Source organism: Corylus avellana, chromosome 3 (genome assembly GCF_965113065.1).
Source record: "Corylus avellana chromosome 3, dhCorAvel1.hap1.2, whole genome shotgun sequence".
In the NCBI taxonomy this organism is placed as follows: domain Eukaryota; kingdom Viridiplantae; phylum Streptophyta; class Magnoliopsida; order Fagales; family Betulaceae; genus Corylus; species Corylus avellana.
In genome coordinates this window covers 25,620-37,838 of record NC_142492.1, presented here as the reverse complement: position 1 = coordinate 37,838, position 12,219 = coordinate 25,620, and the positions used below count along the sequence as shown (strand labels likewise).

Below are 12,219 nucleotides of genomic sequence, written 5' to 3'. Positions count from 1 at the left end.
AAAAAGAGAGCAATTTTTCTATTTTTTATTCGTTTGATAAGCGAAAAATGACTAGAATTCACACTTTAGGTGAATACTAACAAAAATCACCATTTTGCTTAATTAGTAGGATCGGTTTAAATATTCTAAGCATAAGGTGTGTACGTTATGCAAAAGATTATTTGCCACGTCATCGGCGTGTTTACTATTCAAGCATGTCAGAGTCTCAAAAACACTAATGAATTTTAAGGGACAGATTTAGCGAGTATATTGCGCGTCCATAGTTCTTTGGATGCGTCAATGTGGGCTTAGTAGAATTATGCATTTACGCTACTTAGATGAGTGCATATTGAAAATTAGACTCGATGCGAGCGAGCAATAAGATTCATGTTCTGTAGCAGTTTTTGTTTGTCTTTTCTCTAAATTTGCTTTCAGTAGCGAAATAGAAGGTAATTTTTTTTTGTTTTGATTTCTTTTAGTCGTTTTCTTTACACAAAACCTTAAGCCTAACGATCTTAAATATCTGATCTTAGATGTGACAGGAGTGGCTCTACCACCCAGAAAATTAATGGGGGGTGGTTGAGCCATGCCCGAGTGATTTTTGGGGGTGACTGAGCCACAGGGTGAAAAACTAGAACATTTTGTTTTGGGGGCCAAAATATATATATATATATATGGCATCCCAAGTCATAGGGTGGTCTCAATTTTTTTTTAAAAAAAAATTATACTTTTAAAATATTTGGAGGGGCACAAATTAATTTTTAAAAGTATTATTAAAAAAAAAAAAAAAATTTGAGACCACCCTATGGCTTGGGATGCTCCACCCCTTGGCTTGGGGTGGCTCGGGCACCCCCGAAACACCTTCTGGGGGTGGCAAAGCCTCTCTCTACCACCCTTGGGGTGGTTCGAATACCACCCCAATGTTAGATTTTAATTTAATTTTTTTGATAATTTTTTTAAAAAAATTTAAATTAATTTTATTTATTTATTTATTTGTTTTTTTTTTTATCAAATATATTCAATTTAATTCATCTTCCCAAACATCTTTTTTATTTTTGTTTCATATTCTCTAAACTATCTAAACATTATTTTAAAAACATTTTTTTCTCGATATTCGCAATTTTGAATTTAGTGAAAAATAGTACAAAATAATACCAAAAAAGTCGCACACCCAAATGAGTTTTTAATTTTATTGCGAATAACTTCAATCAAGTCGTGGTATAAATTGTTTGTTTTGCACCCTTCAATAAGAAGCATATATCTTAGCTTGAAATACCAAAAAAATAATATAACCATTTGCATTTTACACCAAATAATTTTTCTTCTCTTGACAAAAATACCCATTGATAAGACCATTGGATCCACCATCTTAGTTGGTTTTGGAGACTAAGATGCTGAGAGCTCGGAGATGGGTGAGTGGTGGACGTTGGGTTAAAATTAATAAACAAATTCATGAGATTAATTTGAATTAAAATAATAATGTTTTCATCTTCATTGTATTTTATGTTTTTATCTAATGCGCCAACTTTTTATTGAAAGTTGTAAAAACTAGTTTTCACCATATTATGATAAAAAGGCTCTCAATTTTATTTTACTGCATCTTAGATTTGAATGTTTTGACTTGTGGGATTTGTTTTGACCGAGAGATTGAATTAAATTCTTGGGTGTTCTGAGGTTGCCTTTGTTTTGAATTAGGGCTTGATTTATTGCAATTTTCTGTTGTGATTGTGGATGTATATGTTGTGTTTTGGAGTTTGAATGCTAGGATTGTGGGCAGGCGGTTAGCAGTAGGGGTGTTCGCAAGCGAGCTTGGGATCGGCTCGTATGTATAAGTTCGGCTCAACTCGATTATTAAATGAGGCGTTTCGTGGACACAAATCGTAGTTCGAATATTAAACGAAGCAAGCTCGGCTCAGCTCGGTTAGGATTGCGAGCGCGCTCGTGAGCAAGCTCGGATAAGACTCGACTTGCTTATTAGGTGAAAACTTGTATATTTTTTATTAAGTAACAAATAACAATGTATAGTCAATATTACTCAATAATAACAAATATACTAATATACTATATAACTTATTTTTATTTTGTTATTTATATATGTGTCATTTGTGTATATATATGTATATTATATAAACACATATAAGAAATATAAAATATATATAGTAAATAATAATAAATATTTGATATAATTATTAATCATTATATCATATGATATAATCATATGGTATTTAATCAAAGCATTATTAGATACTTTATACTTAGAAAACGTATATCGCATGATCTTAGATCTAAGATAATATTATTATGAGAAGTGTTAGAGAGCCAAACAAATGAACTCAGAAAATTTTTCAAATTGACGTGGCAAGGGTTTTTAAATTAAAAAAAATGCAACTCTCCCTCCCTTGTTTGCCACTCACGGTCTGCTATGTCAGTTTGAAAATTTTTCTGGGTTCATTTGTTTAGCTCCCTAGCACTTCTCTATTATTATATTAATATGAATTGTGATTTGTGAGATAATATAATCATATAATTTAAGTATGAGTGTATGACCATTAGATCATTAGGAATTTAGGACTTAGGAGTTTGAGCATTACCATTCGATAAGAAGTTCAATTAAAAAAAAAAAGAAGATAATAAGTTAATATGATAGTAATTTAAATCATTAATCATATGATATAATTTGATGAGGTCATATGATTATATAATATCAAATTAAGTAATTGATATTGAATTCAACAATGTGTTACTTATAATCACAATTGGAGTATTAATGTATTTTAAGCTGGCTTCTTAATCAGTTTAAGAGTGTCTGAAGTTTAAATTTATATATATATAAAAAAAAAAAATAAATATAAGAGACAGCTCGCGAGTTGGCTCGGCTCGGCTCGACTTATTATGAGCTCGAGCTTAAAGTCAATTATTTAGTTCGTTCTTAAGCTCGGCTCGAACTCGAGTTCGAGTAAAATTTAAACCAGCTGAACCCAAACAGGTTACACATTTAGATGTGGTTTGGCGAATTCAGCTTTATGGGGTAGGAAAACTACCACATAGTTGAGGTGAAAAGTTTGGATGCCCAGACGCAACCAAGGGTTTTTTAAATCAAAGCCATTTACCAAACCTCTCTCTCTCTTCACCCAAAAACTCGTTTGTTAGAAGTTTGGTCGCTCTGTTGAAGTTTGGTCCGTCTCTCTCATCACCCAAGAAGCCTATTCCCTAGAGAAGACCTTTACGGCTTTACGAGTCAAGACTCTCGGGCTGGCAAAACAGGTACCTGGCACGTACTTGTTTATTCTACAAACGCTTTTTTATAATAAGATTTTAGATTAGATGCATGAATTATCTAAAACTTTATTATAAAAAAAAAAAAAATGGATAGGATAAACAGGTACCTGCCAAGTACTTGTTTTGCAAGCCCTTCAAGAGTTCAAAATCTAACAATACCAGGAAGCCATTTACAACTGTCTTCCCATTTATAATCTCCTTCTTCCCAGTAAAACCAAAACCCTCTACATCCCGGAATAAGATCCTATTTTGGATTGGAGAATATCTAGTTTATGGCTAGGATTTATTTTCAAAAATTTTAGAGTCACAAATATGACACTTGTTTCACTAACAAAAAATAATAATAAAATATTATTTAAGATTAAAAAAGAAAAAAAGAAAAAAATAAGGGGTGGCCGGACCAACCCTTTTAGCTGAGCCACCCCCAATGGCCAGCCAGGGGTGGTCGGACCACCCCATGGCTCTTGGGGTGGCCAGGCCACCCCAAGGGCCAAACAATTTTTTTTTTTTTTTTTTAAAATTTTTTTTCTTTATTTGGCCTTTGGGGTGGTAATGATATAAATCATTTGGAATAAATGTTGATTTTGTATTCCTTAAATCAAGAGATTTAGATAATATTTGTTAACCCTAATTTAAGTGATATGTTTGTATTTAAAATATTTTAAATCACATGTAAAGCTCTATAAATAGAGCTGTGTTTATCACAAATCAAGAAAATATGTAGCATATTAAGACTTTGATGTGTGGATGTAGGTTATATGCCGAATCACCTTAATCTGTGTGTCTTTCTCTCTTTCCTTTATTTCATATTATTTCGCTTTTATATTTATGATATTATGTGTTTCTATATGGTCTAAGAGCTAACAGGCTAAGGCCAATTGTTAGATCTTAAATTGCAATTTTTTTTTTCTTTACTTCATTTTTCTCCTCAAATCGTTTTTGTTGGAAGTCCCACATTGCCTAGATATTAAGGAGATGGACCATTTATAAGAGTGATGGGAAACCTCAACTCCTGAACTAGCTTTTGGGTTGAGTTAGTCCCTTCTAATATGGTATCAGAGCTCCTCTAAAAGCTCACGCTTAAATGACGGCTACTTCATACACGTTCCCAAACGTGTCTCATCTAGTTTATGTTAAACTAGATCGCAGTAACTACATTCAGTGGTTAACGCAAATTGAGCCTGTTCTTAAGGCCAATGACTTGATGGGTATCATTGATGGTAAAGAACCGTGCCCACCAACACATCTTCCCGCCTCCTCCAACAAAGAAGAGCTAGAAATTAATCCTTCTATACCCTGTGGGTTAAGAAGGATCAATCTATCCTTAGTTGGATCAATGCTACACTCTCTGAGTCCGTCCTGTCTACTGTTTATGTTAAGACGCCACACGTGCCTAGTCCAATTGGCTGTGACACACCGTCACTCATTGTCCCACGTGTTAGCTTGGATGTCTTCCCGCCACAAGTAAGGGGGTGTGTTGGAAGTCCCATATTGCATGGGTATTAAGGAGATGAGCCATTTATAAGGTGAGGAAAAACCTCAACTCTTGAGCTAGCTTTTGGGTTCAATTAGGCACAAGACCCATTTATAATATGGTATCAGAGCCTAGCCCAATTGGTTGTGGCCTACTATCACCCATTGTCGCACGTGTTGGCTTGGATGTTCTCCCCCCACACGTGAGGGGGCGTGTTGGAAGTCCCACATTGCCTGGGTATTAAGGAGATGGGCCATTTATAAGAGTGAGGGGAAACCTCAACTCCTGAGCTAGCTTTTGGGTTAAGTTAGGCCCAAGACCAATTTCTAATAGTTTTCTCTCTGATTTTTAACATGTATTAGAGATGAAAACCATCTATGAGGTCCATTGCTTGCCTACCGCGTAAAAAAAAGAAAAAAAAAAAAAAAAAAGTAGAAGAAGGAATAGCAATTCCTAAATCAAGGGATTTAGATAAGGAATATGTTTGTATTTAAAATATTTCAAATCACATGTAAAACTATATAAACAGAGCTGTACTCAAAGTATAAATCAAGAAAATATGTAACCTATTAAGGCTTTGATGTGTGGATGTAGACCTTAATCTATTTGTGTTTCTCTCTTTCTTTTATTTCATATTATTTTGCTTTTATATTTATCATATTATGTGTTTTTATATGGCCGAACCATCCCATAGCCCTTTATTTAAAAAACTATTGGTTGCATCGGTGCCTTACAAACTTTTCATTGCACATGGAAGCCGGATTCTTGTTGGCCTTCAATAACTGCTAGTCTGCCATAATCATCGATTAGCAGATGGTAACCGCCTGCTCTAGGTAGGCAAGGATCTTGCGTCTATGCGGTAGTGAAACCGCATAGATGCTGTTAGCCAAAACAGCATCGTTTTAGCTTTAGTAGGTCTAAACAAAACATCATCGTTTTAGCTGTAGCTCACGCCGTTATCAAAACTACCGTCACAGCAAAGTTGCAGATTGCCGAGACTACCACCACTCCTTTACAGTTTTCCATTGCAATTCGATCTGAATTTCACACAAGCACAACAACAAAGCACAATTCAAAAGAGATGACACAAAAAAAAAGAAAAAAGAAGAAACCTTAATTCCATATAATTCTGGCACAAAACTAACTGCAATTACTAATTGGAAAATTCTTCAAGAATCCACAAGGAAGTTCTACGCTAGTGTTGACATGGTCAAAATAAGAAAATATTTTTCTGGATACGAAGTTTCCACTAAAACTATCAGCCCGGCCCTGCATCTGAAAACCGGTGAAGCCAACGAGGAATTCTTACACAAATCTTGGATCTCCTTCAGCACCGTCCAATAATCTAAGCACATAAACGAAAAACCCATTATCGAAATACGATGATTAAGATCACAGAAAGCAACAATTCAAGGATTACAGGGTGAAAGAAATGAAGGAAATGAAGGGTATCTGAGAAGAAAACAAGGGAAGAGCAAGTGGAACGGTGGGTTGGAAACTCGGAAATATGTATCACTCTATATCAAATTCAAATTCACGTGCTGCCTGCAACTTTGCTGTGAGTCTGTGACGGTAGTTTTATAACGGCGTCAGCTAAAGTTAAAAACGATGTTGTTTTGTTTAGACCTACTAAAGCTAAAACGATGCTGTTTTGGCTAACAGCATCTATGCAGTAATTTTCACTACTGCATAGTCATAGAAGCCAGATCGGATAGGCAAGGATCATGCGGTTTTACTTAAAAGTGATGACCACCTAAGGCAATTAAAGGTAATATCTAAAACTGTAACTGCAACCGTTTATACAACTTATTATAAGCTTGGTTAAGATCATACTTTGACCAATGTGAGACATTTGATGGGTGGATGCAATTATTTAAAAGTGATAACTGCTTAAGCCGGTTGCAGATGTTGTTAAGGCTTGTTAAGGCAATAACTGCAACCACAACCACTTGTAAAATCTATTACATAAACTTAACAATGTTGGACACTAGAAATTGTAAACTACCGGCATACACCAGAATGGTCTATGTCTAATAGATCATCACCTCTTGATCACAACAAAAGCCAAGCGGGAGCGTAAAGCTTTAAGACCTCTCCCCCCTGCCGATTAGTAAACTGCTTCAAGGAATGTATTTTAATAGCCAAATCTTTGATTTCACCAAACTACAGTGTACCTTAGAGCATTATTACCAACAAAACCTGCAAGGCCATTTTTTTTTTCCAGTGAAAATTACACCCAACCTAGTGGAAGTCCTAACATATGGTGGCTCACTGACTTCTTAGGAATTCTTTGGTACCTGCCAATCTGCATCAGCAGTTCGAAACCTACAGATTCTCTCTCTGCCATGAATAATATTCCTTGAAAACAGGGTTTTGATGGTGATGAAAAAATAATTGAAGTTCCATTTTGCTGAGGTAAAATGAAGGCTTGATAAGCACTTAGAGTATCATAGCCACTTTCTCCAACTCGCTGCTTTTCTATCACCAGACAAGAACCTGGGAAGGCTTAGCAGACTGTTAACCCGGGTAACACCTTCTAAGGCTGACCACTCCTCGTCCTCTGCAGTAGAGATGCACTCGGCTAGGCTCCTCTTAGATTGGGACTCGAACTTTGCAGAAACCTTTTCTTCTGTAAACTCAGAGGCGGGCATAATCTCTTCAGAGCCTCGTAGTGTACCTGAATGCTCGAGAAAATAATTTTTCGAATCATTGACTTCGAAACCCCCCATCTTCTCATCTGTTACTGTCACCCTCTCCATTGTCTCTTGAGCAGTCTTTTTCATATCATTGTTTGCCACGGCCTCACTGGATGCAGGTACATTTTCTAAAAAGAGGCATACAACAGCACAATCATCATTCTTGGAAGTGGGATATTTAAGCCTCCATGCCCGAATAGCACAGTCCACAAGAGCTCTGGCTGCTGTTGACCGACCAGGGGCTGAAGCCACGATGTCTACAGCTTCTTTATTTGAGAGGACATCCCATACCTGCATCGGCGTTGAATGGATAATATAACACTGATATAGGTTTTGAAAATAAACAAGTAAAAGAAAGAGACTCGCACACACTTCCTGGCAGGCTTTTTCCCATCTAATACTTTAATCTAAATAAAAATTCACACATACCATTCCAACCAGGTTTAAAGATTGTAGAACGCAAAGTAGCAACATAAGTATGGAAAATATGGCTAAAATGCAGTAAAAAAAACCAAGGCATGTTAATATAGCACTTGGCTAGTAAGAAAATGAACCAAATTACAAGAAAGCTACCAAGTAAGAATAAGAAGTTTTCCAACAATGTGGCTAGTTGAATGAAAGAAGGGAAAGATACCCCATCAGTGGCAAGAATAATAAATTCATCTCTTTCTGTAAGATGGTGATAGTAAACATCTGGGACGGAAATTAAACCAAAATCTTTCAGACAGAAGTCTCCAAAAGCTCTAGCCATCGCCAAACCAGGAGAGTCATTATTAGGCAACCATACACGTGCCACCTCCGGCTCATCCTGTAAAGCAAAGACCCTTCCTTTGCATCGCTGGATCCTAGCAGCTTCCCCTGAATACCGAAAGGACAAGAGTTTCAAGTCCTATAGATATTTTTTATCAGTAGTTAATAGATATGTCTCACAGAAAAGATTCCGGAGCCTTTAATTGATATTTGGTTTACAGGCAAAGAGGAGGTAAAGAGCGTCTCTGCATAGGTGCGCGTGCGCACGTGTGAGAGAGAGAGAGAGAGAGACCTGGAAGATCAGGCTTCAAGTCCACAGTCAATTGTAAAGCAATCAAAGAATTGTTTTCATCTCTTGTCGCCAGCACTGCCCTCGAGTCTCCAACATTTCCAATCACAACATCCTGATCCTGAAAAACCATGTATCCACACCAATTTTAGGGAAACTGGATCATTTGGAAATTTATGTGTGAGGGCAAAAGATTGTTTTTTCAAAGTACATACTAGCATAGCCACATATCACTGTTAGCCAGCGTCAAGTCCCAAAAGCTTAAGGTGTCCGGAAGTGGGCCAACAATGTATATCAACAATCAATCACTAACATCAACAATTACATTATACATTAAACACGCAGTTCTGCTCAACTAATAAAGATGCTCCAAAAATTGCAATTTATCAATTGGTTTGCAAGTAAGTTACAAAGTTAATCTGACTCATGTAACAGATAAATTTTCTAGTCTTACCACAATATATCTAATAAAATAACAATCATACTCAAATTTTTTTAAGTATGATTGGTGATAAAAAGAACATAAGATATTAACAATGTAAAGTTCAAATTAATATACTTAGTGATAAAAAGACCTAGTTGTGGAAGGAATATCTAACCCACATCATTCCAAAAGCTGTATGGCATATCTGATATAACGATATTTATTCATGTGCCAGAAAATTGTTTCGAGTTTCTTGAAGAATCACCTGCTTTAATAAAGTAACCGCTGTACTTCCACTGCAGAAACAGTCAATCGTGGGATGTAACTTTAGTTCCTTATCCATTAGCTTGAAAGCCTTTAACATAGACTGCTTAAGTGGCATATACATTTCAGGGAGTTCTTCGATAGCTTCGACCTCCAACGTCTCATACCATTCATCATCCATGTTTTGAGATGCAGTTTCCTCTGTGTTCATGCTTTCATGATCATTTTCAGTCTTACAAAGGCTGCTCTGGTCACCACTGGATTTGGTTTTCCATTGAGTACATAGTATCAGTGGAAGAGAATCCCGGACTTTCTTCGCAACCATATGACCAAAAGGACCATGACCATCAAATACCCCACAAAATATAGTATCGCTTCTTGAACTGTAATTCTATGGTAGAAACATGCCAACCAAGATGTCATATATTTAGACCATTGAGAGAAATTAGAAAAAGCAAAACATCTGCATCTAAAGGAACAGCAAAACAAAAAATGCAAATGATGTCACAACATTCAAGCAGTAAGTTGTTGTTAGTGAAGTAATGAAGAAGGATTAATGCCATTTTGCAGGCAATCCAAGAGACTGAACAAGAGTAGAATAAAAATAGTTTTGCATGAACATCATGGCGTGTCCATGTTTTGTAGGCTGTTTTGTGCAGTAAAATAAAGGCCATTTTGCAGGGTGTCTTGTCAATAGTTTTTGACAAAACACCCTGCACAGGAAAAAAAAAAAATCACAAGAACCCAGTGCATGGTACATAAACATGATGGTTGAGTGTCAACTAAATAGCGTCTCCTTGCCTAGAACATAAGGTACCTTTTGAACAAGGCCACTCTCCAAATAAATAAATTAAAATCAGAGGAAAGAACAAAGATATGCAACAACATCAAGGCTTGTTTGAGGGTACTTTTTTGAAGCATAATAAGCTGCAATTCTATGTGCTTTAACTGGGACATTTGTATAATGTGAAATGCACATAATCTAGGGTTTTTCATTGGACACTAGATGGGTAAGTTCATATCATGTTTGACCAAAACCTTAACTGAAAACACCTAAAAGACTACAACATAATTGGTTAGAACATTTATTATAACAATGCGCTAGAGCATCTAACCAAAAAGTTTCAAACATTAGCCTAACTGGTTTTTGAACTATGTTCTTACTTTTTAAAAGACATGTTTCTGAAGGGGCGGAGCTAGATAGTGTCTAGTGGGGGCAACTGCATCCACTGGAATAGCAAAAAATGTGCTCAGAGAAAAAAAAATGAATATTAGTTTAAAACTATATAAAATTGTTGATATTTTTTTGGAAATCAAGCCGGTAAGATAAGAATAGATGGGGTTAATGTGACATTTAAACACATGTCACCATTAGAAGACAAGAAAAATACGGCTCCTTTTTAGTTTAAGAAATTTAAAAACTGTTCAAATAGTTGTAAAATTGTAATGCGAGACAGTAATAAGGATTTGGGTATGGCCTTTTTCTTTCCTCCGCTATGTGTTTGGAGCCGATTATTGACAAGATGTTCTCAAACTTGTACCGTAATCAGTGCATATAACCGATAATAGAGTTCTAAAAGAGAAAAGAATGCCTGTGAAAACAGAAGTTGTAATCAAACGTACGATGCTAATGATGATTGATGGAATAGCAGTCCAGCACTAACCTCCCAAACAAGCATGGCATCCTGGTTAGTTCCTTTCTTACCCTGTTGGGTATATAAGCAGGCGACTTTGCTGGCGCCGTTCATAACCATCCTCTCATTCTCGGGAATCATCATCTGACGGAGCAGCTCACCTTCATCTGAAGCTGCAGCAGATTTCTTTTTCCACCTCCCCGAACTCTGCCTCTTAGTCTTCTTCTTGTTATCAGCGGAAGACGAAATAGAAATTGATGATATGGCCGCACACGTACAAGAGTTTGAAGCAGCAGCCTCTATCATAACCACTTCCACCGTGTCCTTTCTCTTTCCTGTAATTGATGAATAGCAAGAACCCATTCGATTCGATTCGATTCGATTCTTGATGCTTTACCAAGTAATCCCCACGGGCAAGCACAGCCCACCTTTCTCCTGCCTACTTCTGTTCCTCCCAATTCCCAAATCAGATCCACCAAATTATCAAATACGGTCTATATCCATCTTTCTTTTGCCGTTACAGTAGCTACGTTTATTATTACTACTTTTTCGTGGTCTAAGTAAAAATTTCAAGGCAAGAAAAAGCACATCGACTGACTTCGAACAAAAGCGACGGGTTGAAGCTGAATGATTCGAGTAAAGAACCGAGGACACAGAAATGGCATCCCACACACGACTTTATTTATTTATTTTAATTTTTAAATTCTTTATTTTTAACGTTAATTTAAAACAGTAGATTATTTTTGTAAAAGCCTCAAGGAACGCCTCAGAAAGGCGTTTTTTTATTTTTTATTTTTCACCAACAGCAAAGGCGTTTCTAGTTTTAGTGCATTCATTGCAGACTTTCTATAGATGATTTTTTTCCTTAAATTTAGAAAAAAATGTTAAAAAAGTCACAAAAAGTTAAAAAAAATGATGTTTAATTAGTATAGGAATGATAAAGAAGAATGCTAGGCTTACAAAAAAATTTTACAAAATTTATTTTACAAATTAATGTGGCATAACATGATTGGATATAAGATAAGTTCAAATTTTGAAAATCTAATCATATTGTGTCACATCAGTTTGTAAAAATTTTTCTATAAAATTTGTTTATAAGCTTAGTACTCCTCAATGACAAATAAAAGCTATTGTGAAGTGTATGTAGATAGGGAAGTAAAAAGTAGTTTTGATCTTTAAATGTAAGAAAAATAATAAGGAAACTACTGAAAATGCATTTAGGCCGAAAGATTGACTGTTTGAATCTTTAATGCGAACACTGTCGCCATTACAACCATAAATTCAATTTAGGGTTCGTTTGGTTGAAGTAGGTCCGTAAAATGAAAAGATTATTTTTGTAAAATAATTATTCTTTTATTTGATAAATATCTATTTTTAGGGAATGACTACTTCCTTCCCATTCCTCTAAAAATATTAGAAGAATAACTATT

At 35.8% G+C, this 12,219-nt stretch overlaps 1 protein-coding gene across 1 annotated transcript; it reads right to left on the bottom strand.

Annotated features, from left to right (window-relative positions):
• Positions 1–6,860: 6,860 nt before the first annotated feature.
• LOC132174867 (putative protein phosphatase 2C 6) lies at positions 6,861–11,428 on the bottom strand. Its single transcript, XM_059586593.2, has 5 exons — positions 10,820–11,428; positions 9,157–9,546; positions 8,471–8,588; positions 8,063–8,286; positions 6,861–7,719 (listed from the first exon to the last, which is right to left on the bottom strand). The coding sequence occupies exons 1-5, from the start codon at positions 11,150–11,152 to the stop codon at positions 7,180–7,182; spliced, it is 1,605 nt and encodes a 534-aa protein (XP_059442576.2). The 5' UTR covers positions 11,153–11,428; the 3' UTR covers positions 6,861–7,179.
• Positions 11,429–12,219: the final 791 nt, after the last annotated feature.